Source organism: Mustela erminea, chromosome 9, assembly GCF_009829155.1.
Source record: "Mustela erminea isolate mMusErm1 chromosome 9, mMusErm1.Pri, whole genome shotgun sequence".
Taxonomy (NCBI): Eukaryota; Metazoa; Chordata; class Mammalia; order Carnivora; family Mustelidae; genus Mustela; species Mustela erminea.
In genome coordinates this window covers 107,706,002-107,722,589 of record NC_045622.1, presented here as the reverse complement: position 1 = coordinate 107,722,589, position 16,588 = coordinate 107,706,002, and the positions used below count along the sequence as shown (strand labels likewise).

General features: G+C 59.1%; 3 protein-coding genes across 10 annotated transcripts in view; 1 reads left to right on the top strand and 2 right to left on the bottom strand.

Moving 5' to 3' along the window:
• Nucleotides 1-50: 50 nt before the first annotated feature.
• CTSW (cathepsin W) lies at nucleotides 51-4,099 on the bottom strand. Of its 2 annotated transcripts, none has more exons than XM_032358704.1 (11): nucleotides 4,075-4,099; nucleotides 3,411-3,513; nucleotides 3,028-3,112; nucleotides 2,045-2,158; nucleotides 1,503-1,660; nucleotides 1,298-1,394; nucleotides 1,135-1,215; nucleotides 910-1,035; nucleotides 644-708; nucleotides 366-569; nucleotides 51-285 (listed from the first exon to the last, which is right to left on the bottom strand). In XM_032358704.1, exons 2-11 carry the CDS (start codon nucleotides 3,507-3,509, stop codon nucleotides 175-177), a joined length of 1,140 nt encoding a protein of 379 aa, XP_032214595.1. In that variant the 5' UTR covers nucleotides 3,510-3,513; nucleotides 4,075-4,099; the 3' UTR covers nucleotides 51-174. The 2 variants fall into 2 exon arrangements, with proteins under 2 accessions (XP_032214595.1, XP_032214594.1); XM_032358703.1 differs by lacking the exon at nucleotides 4,075-4,099 and adding an exon at nucleotides 3,971-4,059.
• Nucleotides 4,100-7,113: 3,014 nt separating this feature from the next.
• On the top strand, nucleotides 7,114-13,706 carry EFEMP2 (EGF containing fibulin extracellular matrix protein 2). The gene is made up of 11 exons (XM_032357387.1): nucleotides 7,114-7,266; nucleotides 7,599-7,716; nucleotides 7,945-7,993; nucleotides 8,575-8,781; nucleotides 9,252-9,374; nucleotides 9,575-9,691; nucleotides 9,842-9,961; nucleotides 11,233-11,352; nucleotides 11,439-11,565; nucleotides 11,821-12,016; nucleotides 12,903-13,706. The coding sequence occupies exons 2-11, from the start codon at nucleotides 7,606-7,608 to the stop codon at nucleotides 13,062-13,064; spliced, it is 1,332 nt and encodes a 443-aa protein (XP_032213278.1). The 5' UTR covers nucleotides 7,114-7,266; nucleotides 7,599-7,605; the 3' UTR covers nucleotides 13,065-13,706.
• The window catches only part of MUS81 (MUS81 structure-specific endonuclease subunit), a 10,378-nt gene continuing 5,077 nt past the window's right edge, over nucleotides 11,288-16,588 (bottom strand). For 2 of the 7 annotated variants that reach the window (XM_032357376.1, XM_032357379.1), the window contains exons 9-17: nucleotides 16,461-16,556; nucleotides 16,242-16,363; nucleotides 16,044-16,141; nucleotides 15,391-15,507; nucleotides 15,197-15,292; nucleotides 14,887-15,015; nucleotides 14,709-14,812; nucleotides 14,144-14,227; nucleotides 13,874-14,056 (exon numbers count right to left, since the gene is read on the bottom strand). In XM_032357376.1, coding sequence (XP_032213267.1) covers nucleotides 13,990-14,056; nucleotides 14,144-14,227; nucleotides 14,709-14,812; nucleotides 14,887-15,015; nucleotides 15,197-15,292; nucleotides 15,391-15,507; nucleotides 16,044-16,141; nucleotides 16,242-16,363; nucleotides 16,461-16,556 — 913 coding nt within the window. In that variant the 3' untranslated portion in view covers nucleotides 13,874-13,989. Of the gene's footprint in view, nucleotides 11,365-13,873; nucleotides 14,057-14,143; nucleotides 14,228-14,708; nucleotides 14,813-14,886; nucleotides 15,016-15,196; nucleotides 15,293-15,390; nucleotides 15,508-16,043; nucleotides 16,142-16,241; nucleotides 16,364-16,460; nucleotides 16,557-16,588 lie in introns of those variants that run through there. The other 5 variants (XM_032357377.1, XM_032357378.1, XR_004289092.1 and 2 more) reach the window with 5 other exon arrangements.

Sequence of the window (16,588 nt, the reverse complement as noted above, 5' to 3'; positions counted from 1 at the left end):
CTGTGCTCTGCCAACCCATTTCCCCACCCCAGCTGAGTTCACGTGCAAGGGAAGGAGCTCATCTTGGTTTATTCAAGCCATAGCAAGATCAGGAGGATGGGCAAAAGCCTTTGCTGGGGCCAACGAGGAGGCAGCGGGCATGGTGGGAGAGGGCTGAGGCTCGGCGGCACAAGCTCAGCGGGGGCAGGACACTGGGGCCTTCTTCCCCTGTAGGTCCACGCGGGCTGTGAGCGGGTACTTGGTGATGCCGCATGTATTACTCCCACGATGCAGCCGGAAATAGCCCTAGGAAGTCAAGGGGACATGGGGCCAGAAGTAGGGGAGAGGCCTGACCCACCCTGTCCCCTCGGGAAGATCACACTCACCTCCTCACCCCATTCAGCACCCCAGGAGTTCTTCAGAATCCAGTATGGGATTGGGCGGTGAGGATGAGGCCAGAGGTGGCCTCCCTTTGCCCTCCTCCTCTCCGTTGAGTTGGTCTTCCCAAAACCCACAAGCAGGACAGAATGGTTCACAAGGTAGGGGTCACAGGTGGCGGGTGTGGCCTTAATCACACCCTTCTTGTATTGCTGCAAAGGCAGAGGAGCTCAGTCTGGGGCCACCTCCCCTAGGTGCCCCTCCCCCCTTCCTGACCCTCTCCCACCTGCAGTAGCTTCATGTTGATGGTCACGGTGATGGGGCCATGGGTGGCCAGGTAGTCGGCCATCGCTGAGGGGCAGAAGGTGCCATTAGGCCCTGCTTCCCGTGTGCCCCTTGCTCTTGGCTCTTGGTTCTCCCCCACCCCCACCACTCTGCCTCCCTCTCTGTCTCTAGCCCAGTCTTTTTGCCTCTATCCTGGTCTGTCTGTCCGTCCCTGTCATCCTGCCCCCAGGCCTGCCCACATCGCCCCCCCCCCGCCCCCCGCCGCACTCTGCTCATTGTTCTGCAGCATGATGAAGTCCTGGATCCAGGCCACCTTCTTGTAGTTCCTGGCCAGACACTTATGGCGTTTGAGGCTCCCCCGGAATGGGTAGTCCCTTTCGCTGGCCAGCCCACCTGGAGATAAGCAAGGCCAGGGCGGAGGCTCAGGGCCTGAACATCCCTCCCCCGCCAGCCCCACCTCTGCCCCCAAAAGCTGCCTAGAGAGGCACTCACTGTTGTTGAGGACAGTTACGAACGCGTCCCAGACGAAGCCACCCTTGCAGCCGTCCCCGCAGCGGTTGCAGTCGAGCAGCTCTGGCGCAAGAAAGGATGGCGTGGGCTGACTGCACCCCCCATTCTCCCCCCCCCATCACATGCCCCCCTCTTTCAGCCATACCCTGCACGGAGACCTGCACAGACTGGTTGTATCTGATGCTCCACAGGGCCTCGATGTTGCCCGCAGCGGCCATGGCCCAGCAGCAGTTGCAGTTTCCCTAGCCGGGAGGGGGCCAGTGGGAAGGTGTCCGGGCCTCTCCCCTCACCCCTGCAACCCCCCACTCCCGTGCCACAGAGGCTAGACTGGGCCAGATGGGGGTAGATACCTGCTCCTTGATGGGTGACTTGACGCCCTTCAACTTGCGCCAGTCGCAGCTAGGGGGCACGGACTCCATCACCACTTCAGACCCCACTTTTCTGCCCACACCAGGAGTCTCTCCAGGTGTTATCTTCTGGTGCCCATGGAGCTGCTCAAACTCCTCCTCTGGGGGTTGGACAGGGCCACCAGGGTCACAGTGTTGACCCCTTTCCCCCATACTGGCCTTTCCCGCTCCAGCCATCCACACTCAGGGTTATTTGAGTCCCCATAACACCCAGGGAGGCAGGCACCCAAGAGGGTATCAAGGCCCAGAGAGAAGCCAAGTTTCTCCCTGGGACACATCCCCCTGCACTTGCTGCCTCCACCCTGAGCTGGACTAGGACTCAGACCCTGCTTTTGTGATTTGGGGCAAGCCAGCAGGCCTCTGGTCCTCAGAGTCCCTCTCTCTGGGAAGTGAAAGCTGAAGTTCAGCCCTGTGCATCGGCCAGTATCCCCGGAGAAGTCTCTGCCTACCCACCTACCACCTAGTGTCCAGGAAGCATCCAATACCTGTGAGGTCACTGAATGGAGTCATCCCGAACTCGGCCGTGCCCAAGTCTTCTGCCTCCATCTTCTGAGCCTGGGCCAGGTTGTGTGCAAAGATCTCCAGGCGACGAGCATACTCTGGAGCAAAAGGTGATGGTTCTCGGCAGCCTCCCAAGCCCCCAGAGGCAGGAAGTGGCTGCTGGCTGAGCACCCTCCCACTCACACCCACCCAGGTGAACACTGGCTCCTTTCTTGTGGCCACTGCAGGCCCCGCTGCAGACAACTGGGCCAAGGAAGTGGCTCCCCAGCCCCTCTAGGGTTGGGTTTTCCCCAGAGGCAGTTAAGGGGACATCTTTGCCCACCCACATGGAAGACAAGTAAAGGGTCTGAAGGCAGAGTGACTCAGAAGGGAAAGGTGGTCAGAGACTGGCTTCCTGCCAGGTCATCCTCTGCCCCCTCCCACACCTGCCCCATACCTCTGACGGCAGGGTCTGAGCTGGAACTTGATGAAGGTGGGGAAGGAGAGGGGGTTATGGGTCCATGGCATGGGCAGCCTGGGCTGGAACTTACGCCCAGACCCCCCCCCCCCCCCCCGCCCCATGAATATGAGACCCAGAAGGCAGGAGCAGGGCTGGGACCTCATGGATATGGAGAGTGAGTCCCCAGCTTGAGGACAAGATGAGTATCTTTGGTGTTTCTGAATGAACTCATGAGTAGACGGTAGTTGGCCTGCTGCGTGGAGTGACAAGAAAATGGCTGTGGAAGTGGGCGATTCTCTGGGACTGGGGTAGACCCCAGCAGGTGCTTCCTGCCCTCCAACTTCATAGCAAAGAATGATCATGGCCCTCTGTGCATTTAGGAAACCAGGGAGGATACCCCTAGCCCTACCAGTTGTCTTGCTGAATGGCTTTGGCCCGGCCCATTCCCCACCCTGAATCTTGGTTTCCTCATCTATTAAATGGGAGAAGGGGAGGGGGTAAACTGGGCAAGTACATGCCCTGGGATACCTTTGGGGTTTGAGTAACTCCGGTTGTACTGGGCGCGGAACAACTCGAAGACCTGTTCCAGCTTCAGCATGTTGGGATCTAGGTCCTGAGAAGGAACCAAGGGGACGGTGGGGCGGTGGTTGGTAGAGAGCAGGTGGAGGAGTCATTGCTAGAACCAGACCTTGCCTTCCAGCCTTTCAGGGCTCGGGCTAGGGGACCAGTTGCTCAGCCTGCATTGTCCCCCTGTGTTAGCTCGGGCCCCATGGCATCATGTCAGTCCCCTCTCCAGCCTCAGTTGCTCTCTCTGAGAAATGGGAATAAAGCCAGTTGTTTGTGAGAGGGTGAGCCCCAGGTGGGAGCCTTGCAGAGGGAGGAGCATAGGAAGCATGGAGAGTGGCACTTACCTTCTCCCAGAGGGAGTCCTTGATGTGTTGAGCCAGGCCTGCCACCAACAGGGCCAGGAGACAGGAGAGGTAGACGGTTGGTGCCATGGTGTAGGCCATTGTGCTGTAGGCGAGAGAGTGCGGGGAGCAGGAAGCTGTGCTAACCAAGCTGGAGGGGCTGAGAGGGCGGAGCTGGAGAAACCACCACGGAGAAACCAGGTTGCGAGAGGGAGGTGGACCCCTGGATCACAAGATCTGCCTCCGGCCTTTAGGCTTTTGTCCTCTACAGCCCTCAGCCCACCTGTTGCCCACTAGGCCTTGTTCTTCAGTCAGCAGAGCCCGTCTGCCCACCCTGTCCTGGGCAAGTCTAGGGATACCGAGATGAATCAGTCCTTAAGGAAACAGGAATAGACAGATCCAAAGTGAGCAGTTGCCATGTGTGGCCGTCAGTGTCCTGAAGTCCAGGGGCTATAGGAGCCCTCAGGCCTCTAACCCTGGGTGGGGCTGAAGGGGTGCGGGAAGCACTCCTAATCATCCTGGGAAACGAAGTCAGCTCAAGGGTCATCCTCCAAGAAGCCTACCCTGCTCCCTGTCCTCTTGTGGAACCTGCAGCCCCTCGAGCCCCTTCTGTGCCTCTGCGCACTTGGTTTCTGTGTCTCAGCCACAGTAGATGCATCTGACGCACCTGCGTCCACAGCACCCAGGCCAGCCCTGAGTCCGGAGCAGCCTTGATGTGTGTTTGTAGACCTCACAATTGGTTGTCATGGTTGTTTTGTTTTGTTTAGGGTTTTTTTATGATTTTTTTATTTATTTGACAGCACAAGTAGGGGGAGCCGGGGGGCAGAGAGAAAAGGAGAAGCAGGCTCCCCGCTGAGCTAGGAGACAGCATGGGGCTCGATCCTGGGATCATGACCTGAGCCAAAGGCAGATGCTTAACTATCTGAACCACCCAGGTGCTTGGGTTGTCACGGGTTTTCAGTAGGAAAGTTCAGGGTCTGGGGCACAGTAAGTGGCAGCCACCGCCTCGTCCTGTTCCTCATTCTTCTCACAGTATGGCAATGGGGGTGAGGGGGTCGGGTGGGCCTGAGGGGCCAGACTGAGTGCAAAGGGATGAGGACAGGGAAAGTCAAGGTCCTGGAGGTCAGGAGAAGCACTGCAAGGAGGCAATGCCAAGTGGTGGGCGTACTCCTGCCTGACAGTGCCAAGACTCAAAAATGGAGTTGCCAACTGCGTACCCAGTCATTCCCCTCCGGGCCTCACACCCTCATCTCTAAGTGGCAACAATTCCTTTGGTGAGGAACGACTGTGGGCACCTTTGACCCCGGCTGACACAGAAGAGGTATTCAAATGGTGGGTCCTGGGCAGAGAGCCCGGGGAGTCTTGGAAGCAGAGTGATTTGAGTTCAGGTCCTGTCCTTAGCACTCTGGCTGTTCCTGGACAAATCTCAGCCTCTTTCACCCATGAAATAGGGTGATAACAGCACCCCTTCCCTGGCTTGGCAGGAGGATTTCATGAGATGCATGCTGGTACCTGGGAAGGTTACACCTTAACAACCAAGAACTATTATTTTTACTATTTTTTTTTTAATTAACAGCTTTATTGGAACATAATTTACAGGACATAAAATTCAGCCTTTTAAAAGTATACAATTCGGGCGCCTGGGTGGCTCAGCTGGTAAAGCAACCACCTTCAGCTCAGGTCATGATCCTGGAGTCCCAGGATGGAGTCCCACATCGGGCTCCCTGCTCAGCGGGGAGTCTGCTTCTCCCTCTGACCCTCTCCCCTCTCTCTCTCAAGTAAATAAATAAAATCTCTTAAAAAAACAAAAGTATGCAATTCACTGGAGCTCAGTCAAAGAGCACAAGATTGTGATCTTGAGATTGTGAGTTTGAGCCCCATGTGAGATAACTTAAGTAAATAAATAAAAAAAAAAACCTCGATACAATTCAGTAGTTTTAGTGTATTTGCACAACTGGACAATCCTCACCACCATCTGATTTCAGAGTATTTTCATCACTCCAAAAGAAACCCCATGTCCATTGGGAGCCGCCCTCTAGTCCCCCCCCCCTTCCCCTGGCAAACACTAATCTAATTGGTCTCCTAGGTTTGTCTATTCTAGATGTGTCCTATAAGTGGAATAGGACCTTGTTTGTGTCTGGCTTCTTCCACCTAGGGTAATGTTTTCAAGATTCATCCTCATTTAGGCACACATCAGTACTTCATTCCTTTTTATGGCTGAATAATATTCCATCACATTGCCATATTTTTATCCATTCATCAATTAATGGACATTAGATTGTTTCTACATTTTGCTTCTTACGAACAGTGTTGCTATGAATGATGTATATGGATATTTTCCAGTGGACATGTTTTCATTTCCCTTGGGTATATAAAGAAGAGTGAAATTTCTGGGTCATGTACGGTAACATTTTGAGGTCCTGCTAAACTGTTTCAAAGAGGACTATTCCCACCCACAGTGTATGAGGGCTCCAATTTCCCCATATCCTCGCCAACACTTGTTATTGACTATCTTTTTGGTTTTAAAGAGCTATTATTTTTTAGCACCCTAGCCCCCCTGGCCCCCAGGATCTGGGGAGGGAGGGGCGTGCACTCTCCGATTTACCTTGAACCCCAAGGGCTAGACCTTAGGACCCATGTGCCCCCATCAGTACACCCTCTCCCTGGGTGGAGCTGCACTGGGGGCGACCGTGAAGATAAACAAGGATGGGAAACGGAAGAGACCGCTCAGCAGTTCCCGCACTTCGTCTGCCCTCAGGCAGGAGATCCCGGGACCCGCGGCCCTTTCCCGTCTGGCCCCGCCCTGAGACGTGGGCAGGAAGAGGCCCCGCCCCTTCCTGGGAGCCAAATCCGCCCAAACTCCTCCCCGAAAGGCGCGCCTTCTGCGTGAGAGAGAAGGCAGACACCCCGACGTTGGGGGGTGGGGGTGGGGACCCGTTTGGGAGGAGGGCGGGTAGGGCACTGGCACCCGACCCTGGCGTCCTGTACGCGCAAGCTCAGCCCTGCCTGCCTTCTCCGGGGCTTCCATTCATTCTGGGCCAAAAGGGAACTGCGGACCCCGTTCCCAAACTGTTGTAGTTTCGCGGACCGACTGTTGGGAGGAAGCCCGTCTTCCAGTGAAGGGACCACCTGGCTGACAGCCCTAGGGATGGAGGCGAGAGGGGACAGAGTTGGACAGTTTTGGGCCTGGGAGCATCTTGTCCTCGGGCGAGGGTGTGGGGACCCTGAATGAAATTTCGATAGTCCCAGAGTGACCGTCCGGGTGCGCAGAATAAGATTCTGGGGGGCGGAGGGCGAGGATCTGGAAGCCCCAGGATTAGGTGGGGTCCAAGTGCCCAGGATGACATTCTGGGAGGCGCCGAGTGTGTGGAGGCCCCAGCATTAACACGTGGTTGCCCAGGGTGGAATTCTAGGAGCCCAGATTAGGTTGGGTCCAGGTGCGCAGGATGATAGAGTGGGGTGCGCAAAGTGAGGGCCTAGGGGCTCGCAGATGAGTCTGGGGCCCTGGCATCAAGGCCATACCCCCAGGATGGGGAGCTAGGGGGACCCTGGCCCTGCGCCGGGAGGCGGCTCCGGGCAGCGCCGCGGGGGACCGGGTGGGGGCCTGCGGCTGGCCGCGGGCGGAGAAGCGGGGGGTCGGGGTCCCTCCCACTGGCGCGGGCTCAGGAATCCGCCGAGGGGCGGGCGGAGGCGCCGGGGTGGGCCGCGCCGCGGCGGGCGGGCGGGCGGACGAGCGGGGGGCGCTTCCTGGGGCCGCGCGTCCAGGGAGCTGCGCCGTCCGCCCGTCCGTCTGTCCGCAGGCACTGCCCGAACCACCGAGCCGCCGGAGACGCGGGCCGCGGGGGCGTCGCGGGCTCAAGTGAGTGGCGGTCCGTGGGGGGAGGGCGCGAGCGGGAGTCTCGGTGGAGTCGGCGTCAGCTCAGAGCGGAGAGGCCCGCGCTCCTCGGCCGGCGCCACTGGGGGACCGGGCGGGGGCGGGGCGGCTCGGGACGGGTGGGCCCCGATTCCCGGCCTGCGGGAGGAGTGGGCCCTCGGCCCTGGGAAGCTCAGGGACCCCAAGCCCGGTCCCGAGCGGGAGGCGGCTGGGGCCCGGGTTCTGAGTCCTGGTACGGGGAATGTGGGGGAGGTGCGTGGCAGAAGCGTCCTGACCCCCCCTTCCCCCACTACCCCTCCACCACCACCACCTCCCAGCCCCAGGATGCTCCCCTTCGCCTCCTGCCTCCCCGGGTCTCTACTGCTCTGGGCGCTGTTGCTGCTGCTTTTGGGGGCAGCGTCTCCCCAGGATTCGGAGGAGCCCGACAGCTACACGGTGGGGACAGTGGGGACGCTGGCCTGGGATGGGCTGGGTAGGGACACAGAGACCAGGATCCCGGGGTGGTTACTGCTGGGGAAGACTCCCCTCCCCTGCTTGGTGAAGCGGCTGAGGGCCATTGTTTGAAGCAGGCTGGGAGGGTGTCCAGGCTCAGGCCCTTGATCCTGGCCCGATCATTTGAAGGGGACTGGGGATATCTGCTGGTCATCTCTGGTCCCTTTGTAGGAATGCACAGATGGCTATGAGTGGGACCCCGACAGCCAGCACTGCCGGGGTGAGTACGTTTGGGGGACTGACCCACCACCAGGAACTGGGAAAGGGATTGGCACCTTAGTTCCAAGAACTGCATCCGGGAGCCCTGACCTGTCCTCTGCCCAGCTTGGCTTGGCAGAGGCCAGCACTGATTCTCTGGGGGCCAGCTCAGCTAGGGGTGGAGAAGCCATGTAGGCCCCTCCCTCTCCGAGAAACCCAGGACACCCTGCCCCCACCCCTCAGTTGGCCAGAGACGCTGGGTCTTGGATACCTCTGACTACTCTCCTATCAAGCTTTTTCCCATCATGTCCTGGGAGGGCAGTGTCTGTGGGGTGGGCGTAAAGAGGCCTGCACGTCACTCGGGCTGAGCCAGGGCCAGGGCTTTGGGGAGGAGTAGAGACCCTCTTAGGGACAATAGTATGGGGGTGCCTATGGGAGCAAGCAGGCCTCGGGGAGGGGTCCTGAGCGGGCTACCTTAGCTGAGAGAGGAAAGACCTTGCCTGGGCCATACAGCTTATAGAAGGCCGAGCTGGGCTCCTGCCTGCCACCCACTTCGCAGCCAGCCCGAGAGACTGGCTGTGCCCAGCAGGCCCCTCTCTGCAGATGTCAACGAGTGCCTGACCATCCCTGAGGCCTGCAAGGGGGAGATGAAATGCATCAACCACTATGGGGGCTACTTGTGCCTGCCCCGCTCAGCCGCCGTCATCAATGACCTGCATGGCGAGGGACCGCCACCACCAGTGCCTCCCGCTGAACACCCCAACCCCTGCCTACCAGGCTACGAACCTGATGAGCAAGAGCGCTGTGTGGGTGAGTGAGGGTCCCCTTGGCTCCAGGGCTTTCAGTCCTCCCACCAAGAGTCACTGCATCTTAACGACTCAGACCACAGTTGCTCCCTTGCTCACAGGCAGGGGCTAACCGGATTGCCCTCCGGATCCTCACTTCGTGTGCGGCCTGCCGCCAGTGATCCCAGCTTCTGTCCCATTGCTCCAGCCAGCACCTGGAGCCCCCTTCTCAGTTGCTGGAGACCCACTGCCAGAGCGGTCCTCCTCAGCTTCTGCTCCCTTCCCCTCTTCCTGATCTGGACCCCACCCCCGGCTGCCATGAGCCTTGGAGGAAGGCCCTGGAGTCAGCACTCCTGGGAGTCCGGGCAGGGTCCTCTCCTGGTGGCTCCCAGGCTGACGGACGGTCCCCAATCTGTGTCCTCCCCGTGAGGAGGTGTCTGTCATGTTGGGTGGTGCACGGGCTCCTGGGCAGGGGCTGAGTGGTGTCTCCTACAGACGTGGACGAGTGTGCCCAGGCTTTGCACGACTGCCGCCCCAGCCAGGACTGCCATAACCTGCCCGGCTCCTACCAGTGCACCTGCCCCGACGGCTATCGCAAGATTGGGCCTGAATGTGTGGGTGAGTCCGGAAAGAGCGTCTCTAGTCCCTACCCCATCCCTTGGCCCAGCTCTCACCCTAGCACCAGACCCCCTGTGCCGCCCCACCGTCAGGCTTGGCCCTCATCCCCTGCCACCTCTGCCTTCCTGTCACTGGTCACGGGACTGGGTGAGTCCCGGCTGACCGGTGCCCTCTGCCCCCTCCCCCGACCTCCCTCCTAGATATAGACGAGTGCCGCTACCGCTACTGCCAGCACCGCTGCGTCAACCTGCCCGGCTCCTTCCGCTGCCAGTGCGAGCCGGGTTTCCAGCTGGGACCCAACAACCGCTCCTGTGTAGGTGAGGCTGGGCCAGGCTAGGCTCCTCGGTCCCTGGCCGGGCGGGGCGGGGGCGCCAGAGCTCTCTTTCTGACCGGCCTGGGGAAAGTGGGCACTCTGGGCAGCTCCTTGGCTTCCACCCCTCCTGTTTTTTTTGCCCCTGAACCCCCAGATGTGAACGAGTGTGACATGGGGGCTCCGTGTGAGCAACGCTGCTTCAATTCCTATGGGACCTTCCTGTGTCGCTGCAACCAGGGCTATGAGCTACATCGGGACGGCTTCTCCTGCAATGGTGAGAGCTCCCCGCACCCTCCTCCGTGGGGTTCCTCCATGGGGCTCCCAGGCCCTGTCGTGCTGTGTTTCTTTTCCTGCTACACAGCCCTCCATTTGATGCCTCCCTGTCCCGTCTCTTCCACACCCACATACCTCCTCTGTATTCTGTGCCTGGCTGATTGGCCGGTACCTGCACACCGGCCTACCAGAACTCCCAGCCTTGGGGTGGGGTTGGGGGGAAGGCACGGGGTGGGGAGGAGCACGAGGGAGCACGGGAGCTCAGTGGGGAGGCTGACAAAGGATGTGGGTGCTCCCCTCTTTGGGAGTCAAGTGGACGCGCATTCATATCCTGGACTAGGGTCCGCCACTCTTTTGAGCCTATTTTTTTTCTGTGAAGTGGGTCGTCTTGAGGATGAGGCGGGACATAACAAGACAGGCTTCATCAGGCCCCAAACCACAATGTTTTAAAGTGAACTACCGTTTGTTGAGAACCTTCCCTGTGCGGCCCATTTCCCTTACATACTTGGCCTTGTTTAATCCTGCCAGTGATCCTATGATGAAAGTATGAGTTTTTCCTTCCTCGGCAAAACGAGGACAGTAGTGTCTCCCCCGAGGTTTGGGGGGAGGGTTGCTAAAAAAAATCATAAGTGTAAAGTCCTTCAATGAAGAGAAGTTAAATGACTCGGCCAAGGTCACACAGCTAGGGTGAGGTGGCACCAGGGGTCCTCTCTGGATTCCTCACTCCTTGTCAGCCATCCAGGTACCCTGTTTATGTTATGCTTTGCTGCTGTATGGGCCCCACTGGTGCCTGGCTCGGTGCTAGGCCGCATGAGGGGACCCAGAACGGGACCCGTGGCTCCTGCCTGTGAGCTCGTGGTTGGTGGGAGGGACTGTGTGCTTAGGCTGGTTGTGGGTTGCAGGAATTCGGCAAGTTACTGGAAACTGTCACAGGCTGGGCCCTCAAGGCACATCTAGTCTAACCCACTCATTTTATTGACAGGGACATTGAGGTTCCCCAGACTCGGTCAGGACTTAAAGCCAAGCCTCTAGTGCTTCCATTCAGGACTGACCGGCGGTGCTGGGTCAAAGAGCTCTGGGAGTTGGGCAGTCTGGGCAGAGCCTTCTTTGACTCCTCTGTCCCTGCACTGAGCTTTGAAGGTTTTGTCTCACCACCCCTCCGTCTTTCCATACCGAGCCCAACACAGGGCCGGGCTCTCTGTATAGACCTTGGTGGGACTGAACGGGGAGGACTGCCCTTGGTCCAGAGCCCTCATCCACACTGTCCCTCAGATATCGATGAGTGCAGTTACTCCAGTTACCTCTGCCAGTACCGCTGTGTCAATGAGCCTGGCCGCTTCTCCTGCCACTGCCCGCAGGGCTATCAGCTGCTGGCCACGCGCCTCTGCCAAGGTATGGGTGGCCCCAGTGGGGCGGGTAGGGTGGTGTCGGGCTGCTGGCCCGACATCTGGGTTCCAGCCCCTTTTCCCCTGACACAGACATTGATGAGTGTGAGTCGGGTGCACACCAGTGCTCTGAGGCCCAAACCTGTGTCAACTTTCACGGGGGTTACCGCTGCGTGGACACCAACCGCTGCGTGGAGCCCTACATCCAGGTGTCTGACAAGTGAGTCATTGCGATGCCAGACACCCCCCGGCTTTGAAAACTGCAACGCCCAGAGGGCTCTGCGGCAGACAGGCCACCGTTTGGCCTGGCTGGTGCCTCAAGGGTCTATGGGAATTGTAGTCCTTCATGAGTAAACCATGCGAACTGTTCTGACAAGAGTGGGAGGATCCTTTGGGGGATCCCTGTTTGTAGGGTGGGACCAGATTTGGGATATGGGCTGGGACCTCATTCGTGTCCCCATTTCGGGGCCTCTAGTCGCTGCCTCTGTCCGGCCTCCAACCCTCTGTGCCGGGAGCAGCCCTCCTCCATCGTGCATCGCTACATGAGCATCACCTCGGAGCGCAGTGTGCCCGCGGATGTGTTCCAGATCCAAGCGACCTCTGTCTACCCTGGTGCCTACAATGCCTTTCAGATCCGTGCAGGAAACTCGCAGGGGGACTTCTACATTAGGGTAAGGCTTTCCCCTAACGGCACCCATCAACTAACATGCATAATCCAAAACTGAATTCCAGGCAACCTTAAGTGAAAGAGTCCGCTATAGCACCATGCCCCGCCTCTTCTCTCAAAGCCCCCCCATGCCCCAGGAGGTGGAATTTCTGTAGAAAGGTAGGGGTATTCTAAATTCCCTCAATACAAACTACAGGTTGTTAAATGCAGTTCTGACCAGGCACTTGGACACTGGGGTTTGAGTCCCTGCACTGGTTTCTGTATGTGACCTCAATTTCTTCACCCTTAGAACAAGGCACTGGCATGGGACATGCCATTGGGACAAGGCACATGCCTGTCCAAGTAACAGACAAAGCAGAGTCTGGGGAAGGCAAGCAAATGGAGCTGGGCCTTGGAGAGAGAGGCAGCAGGGGTTGATGTGGGGTCTGGGGTCCAAGAACCTAGCTGGCTGCTGGTAGAGCTGTTAGGCAGGAGGGGTCCAGGCCTGATTCACATGAGAGGGGTCTGAGGGTTTATCTGATATCAGTCCTTGTTTTCTCTTTATGAAACTGGATGCTCTGAAGGGAAGTCGCCTGCTCCAGGTCACCAAAGGCCCATCACTCCCAAGAGTCTTTCATCTGGCCTTGGCTTTGGTCAGACAAAAGAACTAGATGGAAAGGGTGGGAAGAGCACCAGTGGGAGATTTCTGAGGGTGGGAGCCTGGGTGCACCAGAGCCAAGATGTCATGGGTATCACAGAGCCGGATGGGAGCCTGAGATCACGGCCTGACCGGCTCTCTCCTTCACAGCCATCTGCTTGTGGGTTCAAGATATGGGGCAGGGAGGTGATGCCAGGACAGGCGTGTAGGTTGACGTGATCTACATGTCCCCCCCACCCACTGTGCCCTGCAGCAAATCAACAATGTCAGCGCCATGCTGGTCCTCGCCCGGCCCGTGACGGGCCCCCGGGAGTACGTGCTGGACCTCGAGATGGTCACCATGAACTCCCTCATGAGCTACCGGGCCAGTTCTGTACTGAGACTCACCGTCTTCGTGGGGGCCTACACTTTCTGAGGAGTGGGTGGGGGGGACCCTCAGGGAGGGAGAGGCTTCCTGCAGCCGGAGAGCCTGGGGCTCAGGGATGTCTGTGCTCGCTGCAAGGGCAGATGCTGTTGTGAAGAGTAGAAAGAGAAAGGCAATAAAGGGAGAAAGAAGGAGTCCTGGTGGCTGAGGTGGGTGGGGAACACCATAGTGAACCCCGGATGGGGGAAGGGGCCCGGCTGTGGGAGGCGGGCCAGTCACCCAAAGCAGGGGGGAATGTCTCTGTTCAGGCTCAGGAGGCCCCACAGATAGGAGCTGGGAACTGCATCCCCAAGGCCGGGATTGGCCGACCATGCACATTATGAGAAGGGAGGTAATAAGGCTGCAGACTTCAGGACCCAGCCCAGGAATTGGGCTTTGACTGGTTTGCGGGGGACCTGGGAAACCCCACTGTAGACAATGGAGGCCTTGGGTTTTACTCCCAGCGTGGCCTCAAACTATCAATTTGGCTAAACCCTAGTAGTTTCCGGTGCCTCAGTTTTCCAATCCATAAAATGAGGCAAGTTAGGCCATGAGCACTTTCCAGACATTTCTTTTCCAAAATACAGAACCTGTTATTGAAGGAAATGTTATTTGATCGGGGAACTCTGAAGACATAAACTAGATTCAAAGTTGCAACGCCTCACTGACTCCATCTCCCTGGTAGTCTTAGTGCTCCCCCAGGGAACCCCAGGGTCCCAAGGAGCTCAGTTTAAAAACCAGTGGACCTGGTCTCCCCAGTTCCTGCCTGGATACTTCTCAAGGCCTGTGGGGCCCAGCATCATCTCCATAATACAGAAAGCTGCAAATACTTATATTTTTATTGTGGCCAAACAGATTCGGATTAAAAAGCTGGCTAGCCTGTGAAGGTGGGGGGGGGGTGGTGCGTGGGCAGGCAGAGTCGACCTCGTGGCATAGCTCAGGTGAGCGGGCCGTAGCAGCAATAGAGCTGGGACAAGGTCCTGCTCAGAGCGGGCCCCAGATTCCTGCACAAAGCAGCAGGGGATGGTCAGGCCATGGGCCAGAGCACCCCAGCCCTAACCCCTCCCCCGGGTTCTTTTCCTTGCTGTCACCTCTGCAGTTGGCCACACTTGATGGTGCTCAGCAGCATCTCCTGTTCCTTGGGGGTGGCACAGGCGTCATAGGCGGCCAATAGGCTGGGGGTGGGGTGGGGTGTTTGAGTTTCTAAAGCTTGACAATAGGGGAGAGATGGCCTGCTCCGGGCAGCTAGGCCACCATCGTGGGAGCCAGACAGAAGGAGTCGGGACTGCTGCCATACTTCCTGAGTCTGGCATTCAAGGCCCTCTTCCGTCCAGCTCACCCTCCCTTCATGGAGCTGCAAATGTTCTCACTTGGCCCCATCTTCATGGCCCAAACCCCTCCTCTAGAAGCCGCCTCTGGTGCACTCTGCAGAAGGTGTCCATCCCTCCTGGAGCCTCCCCTAGGGGCCTGGGATATGGTCTGGTCCTAGCGGGTTCAGTCTGCCTTACCACCTGATCTCTGGGAACTCAGAGGGGTCTGTCAATCTCTGGGTCTGTCCAGCCCCGGCACAGCCAGACCCCGCCACGAGGCACGGGTAGAGCCAGGTAGGGCAGGGGTGGAGGACCCCCGCCCCCGACGAGCTCTGCGGGGGCCTACCTGGCGGGGGTGCTGTACTTGTCCACTATGGCTGCCGCCTTCTCCCCACTCACTCCGCGCACCTGCATCAGCTGCCGGGCGAAGACCTCGCGCACGGACTGCGCCTAGGAGCGGGGAGGACCATGTCAGGAGTGGCCTGGGGCTGGGCCACATGAGGAGGAGTGGGCCGAGGCAATACCTTGTTCTTGATGGCACCTGCGTTGAAGTCACTGAAGGTGAGGAGTGAGCACAGAGGATTTGGGGAGGGCCCCGGCCTTGATTCAGAGGCCTCAGAGGCTCCCCAGGGGCGACTGCTGAGGGTACGGCCCTGAGGGGAGAGGGAAGTGAGGCCAGGCCAGCTCTAGGGGACCCCCCCCCCCCGCCAGTCCTTGCCCAATCCTAGGCCTCAATGGGCCAGCCCGAACACCAGGCATCTTGCTTGCTTCACTTCCTCAGGGGAGCCCCGGGCCCAAGTACTTGGGGGGACAGGGACAGGGGCAACCGCTCACCTGGTACAGTCTCTGGAGGCCCCGTGTCAACAAGGCCAGGTAGGCAGCCGACTCCTTGAGGTCTGCTGTGCGCTTCACAAAGAAGCCATCGATGACCTGGCAGAGAGGAGCCCACACAGGAGAGGAAGGGGCTTCCCGGCTGGAGCCGCGGACTATGGGGTCCCCGCCAACCTGGCCTGGCCCTCCGGGCTCACCTGAGTGTTGGTGACAGCCTGCAGCAGCGTGCTCTCGGGAAGGCTGAGGTGGCCCACCGAGCCATACTCCTCTACCAGGTACACTCGGTGGCCCAGGCCACAGCGCTTTAACCGGAACTGGGGAGGGAGACAAGATCGGGGGGGGTGTCAGGTGCCAGCTGTCAATCATGTCACACTCAAAATCGTCACCAGTCCACCTCTTTGTCTTCCCTAGCTTTTCTGCCTGTCTCGGGGCCTCCACCTTTGCTCACGCTGTTACCGTTGTCAGGAAGAGCCTCCCATCATCTCTGAATGACGGGCATTCTCGCACGCTCTCGGTCCACGCACGGCCTCTCTGTGCGACCAGCCCAGCAGCCAGGACCCAGACTGAGCCGCTTTGTTTCCACTCCTGGAGGTCTGGGTCTTGTTTATCCTGGAGCATGGGCGCTGGCCGCCCAAGGGCTCTGGAATATGTCCCTCAGTCCAGCCTAGTCACCCTGTGCCCCTACTGTGCGCCCACAGGGGCCCGAGAGCTCTGATCTTGGAGCTGGCTGGGTGCATCTCTAATGGGGGTAATGGCTATGGGAGCTCTGCCTTGAAGCCAGACACCCCTGGGCTTCGGAGGGGCCCTAGCGCCGAGGGAGTGGGGGGCACGGTGAGGCCGTTCTAGGAACCTTCTGCTCACGGAAGCGGCCATCAATGATGCTGCTACACAAGTCATCCAGCCGCTTGCGCTCCACGATGTGGTCCAGGACGAGCTCCCCGGGTCTTGCTGCCAGGAGACCAAGAAGGGTTCTGGAGGCTCATATCCCCGCACACCCCGACCCCCCAGGGCCCTGCCTCGGATACCTGCCCTTCGGTCCACACCCTACCTGGGTCTCTGGGCCTGGTCTCTTGAGCCACCCACACGAAGTCCCCGACGTGCAGCTTGCGCACCATGTAGGGCACACGCAGACGCTGTAGCTCGAGGAGCAGCTGTGGCCTGTGCCCCGCCCTGGAGTTGTGAGACAGGCGGCCTAGATTAGGGCGGGCCCCTGCCACCCCCTCCCCCAGCATCGCCTCCTTTGCTCCTCCGCCCCCAGCCCCCTCACCCCTTGGCTTCGCCGGTGTCCACACACAACAGCACCCTGTACTCTCCAGGCTCAAGCTCCAGGGGTGGCTGCTGGACACTCCCTTCACTGGCGCCACTGCAAGGGGGAGGGGGGCGTCGGCGTGTCTG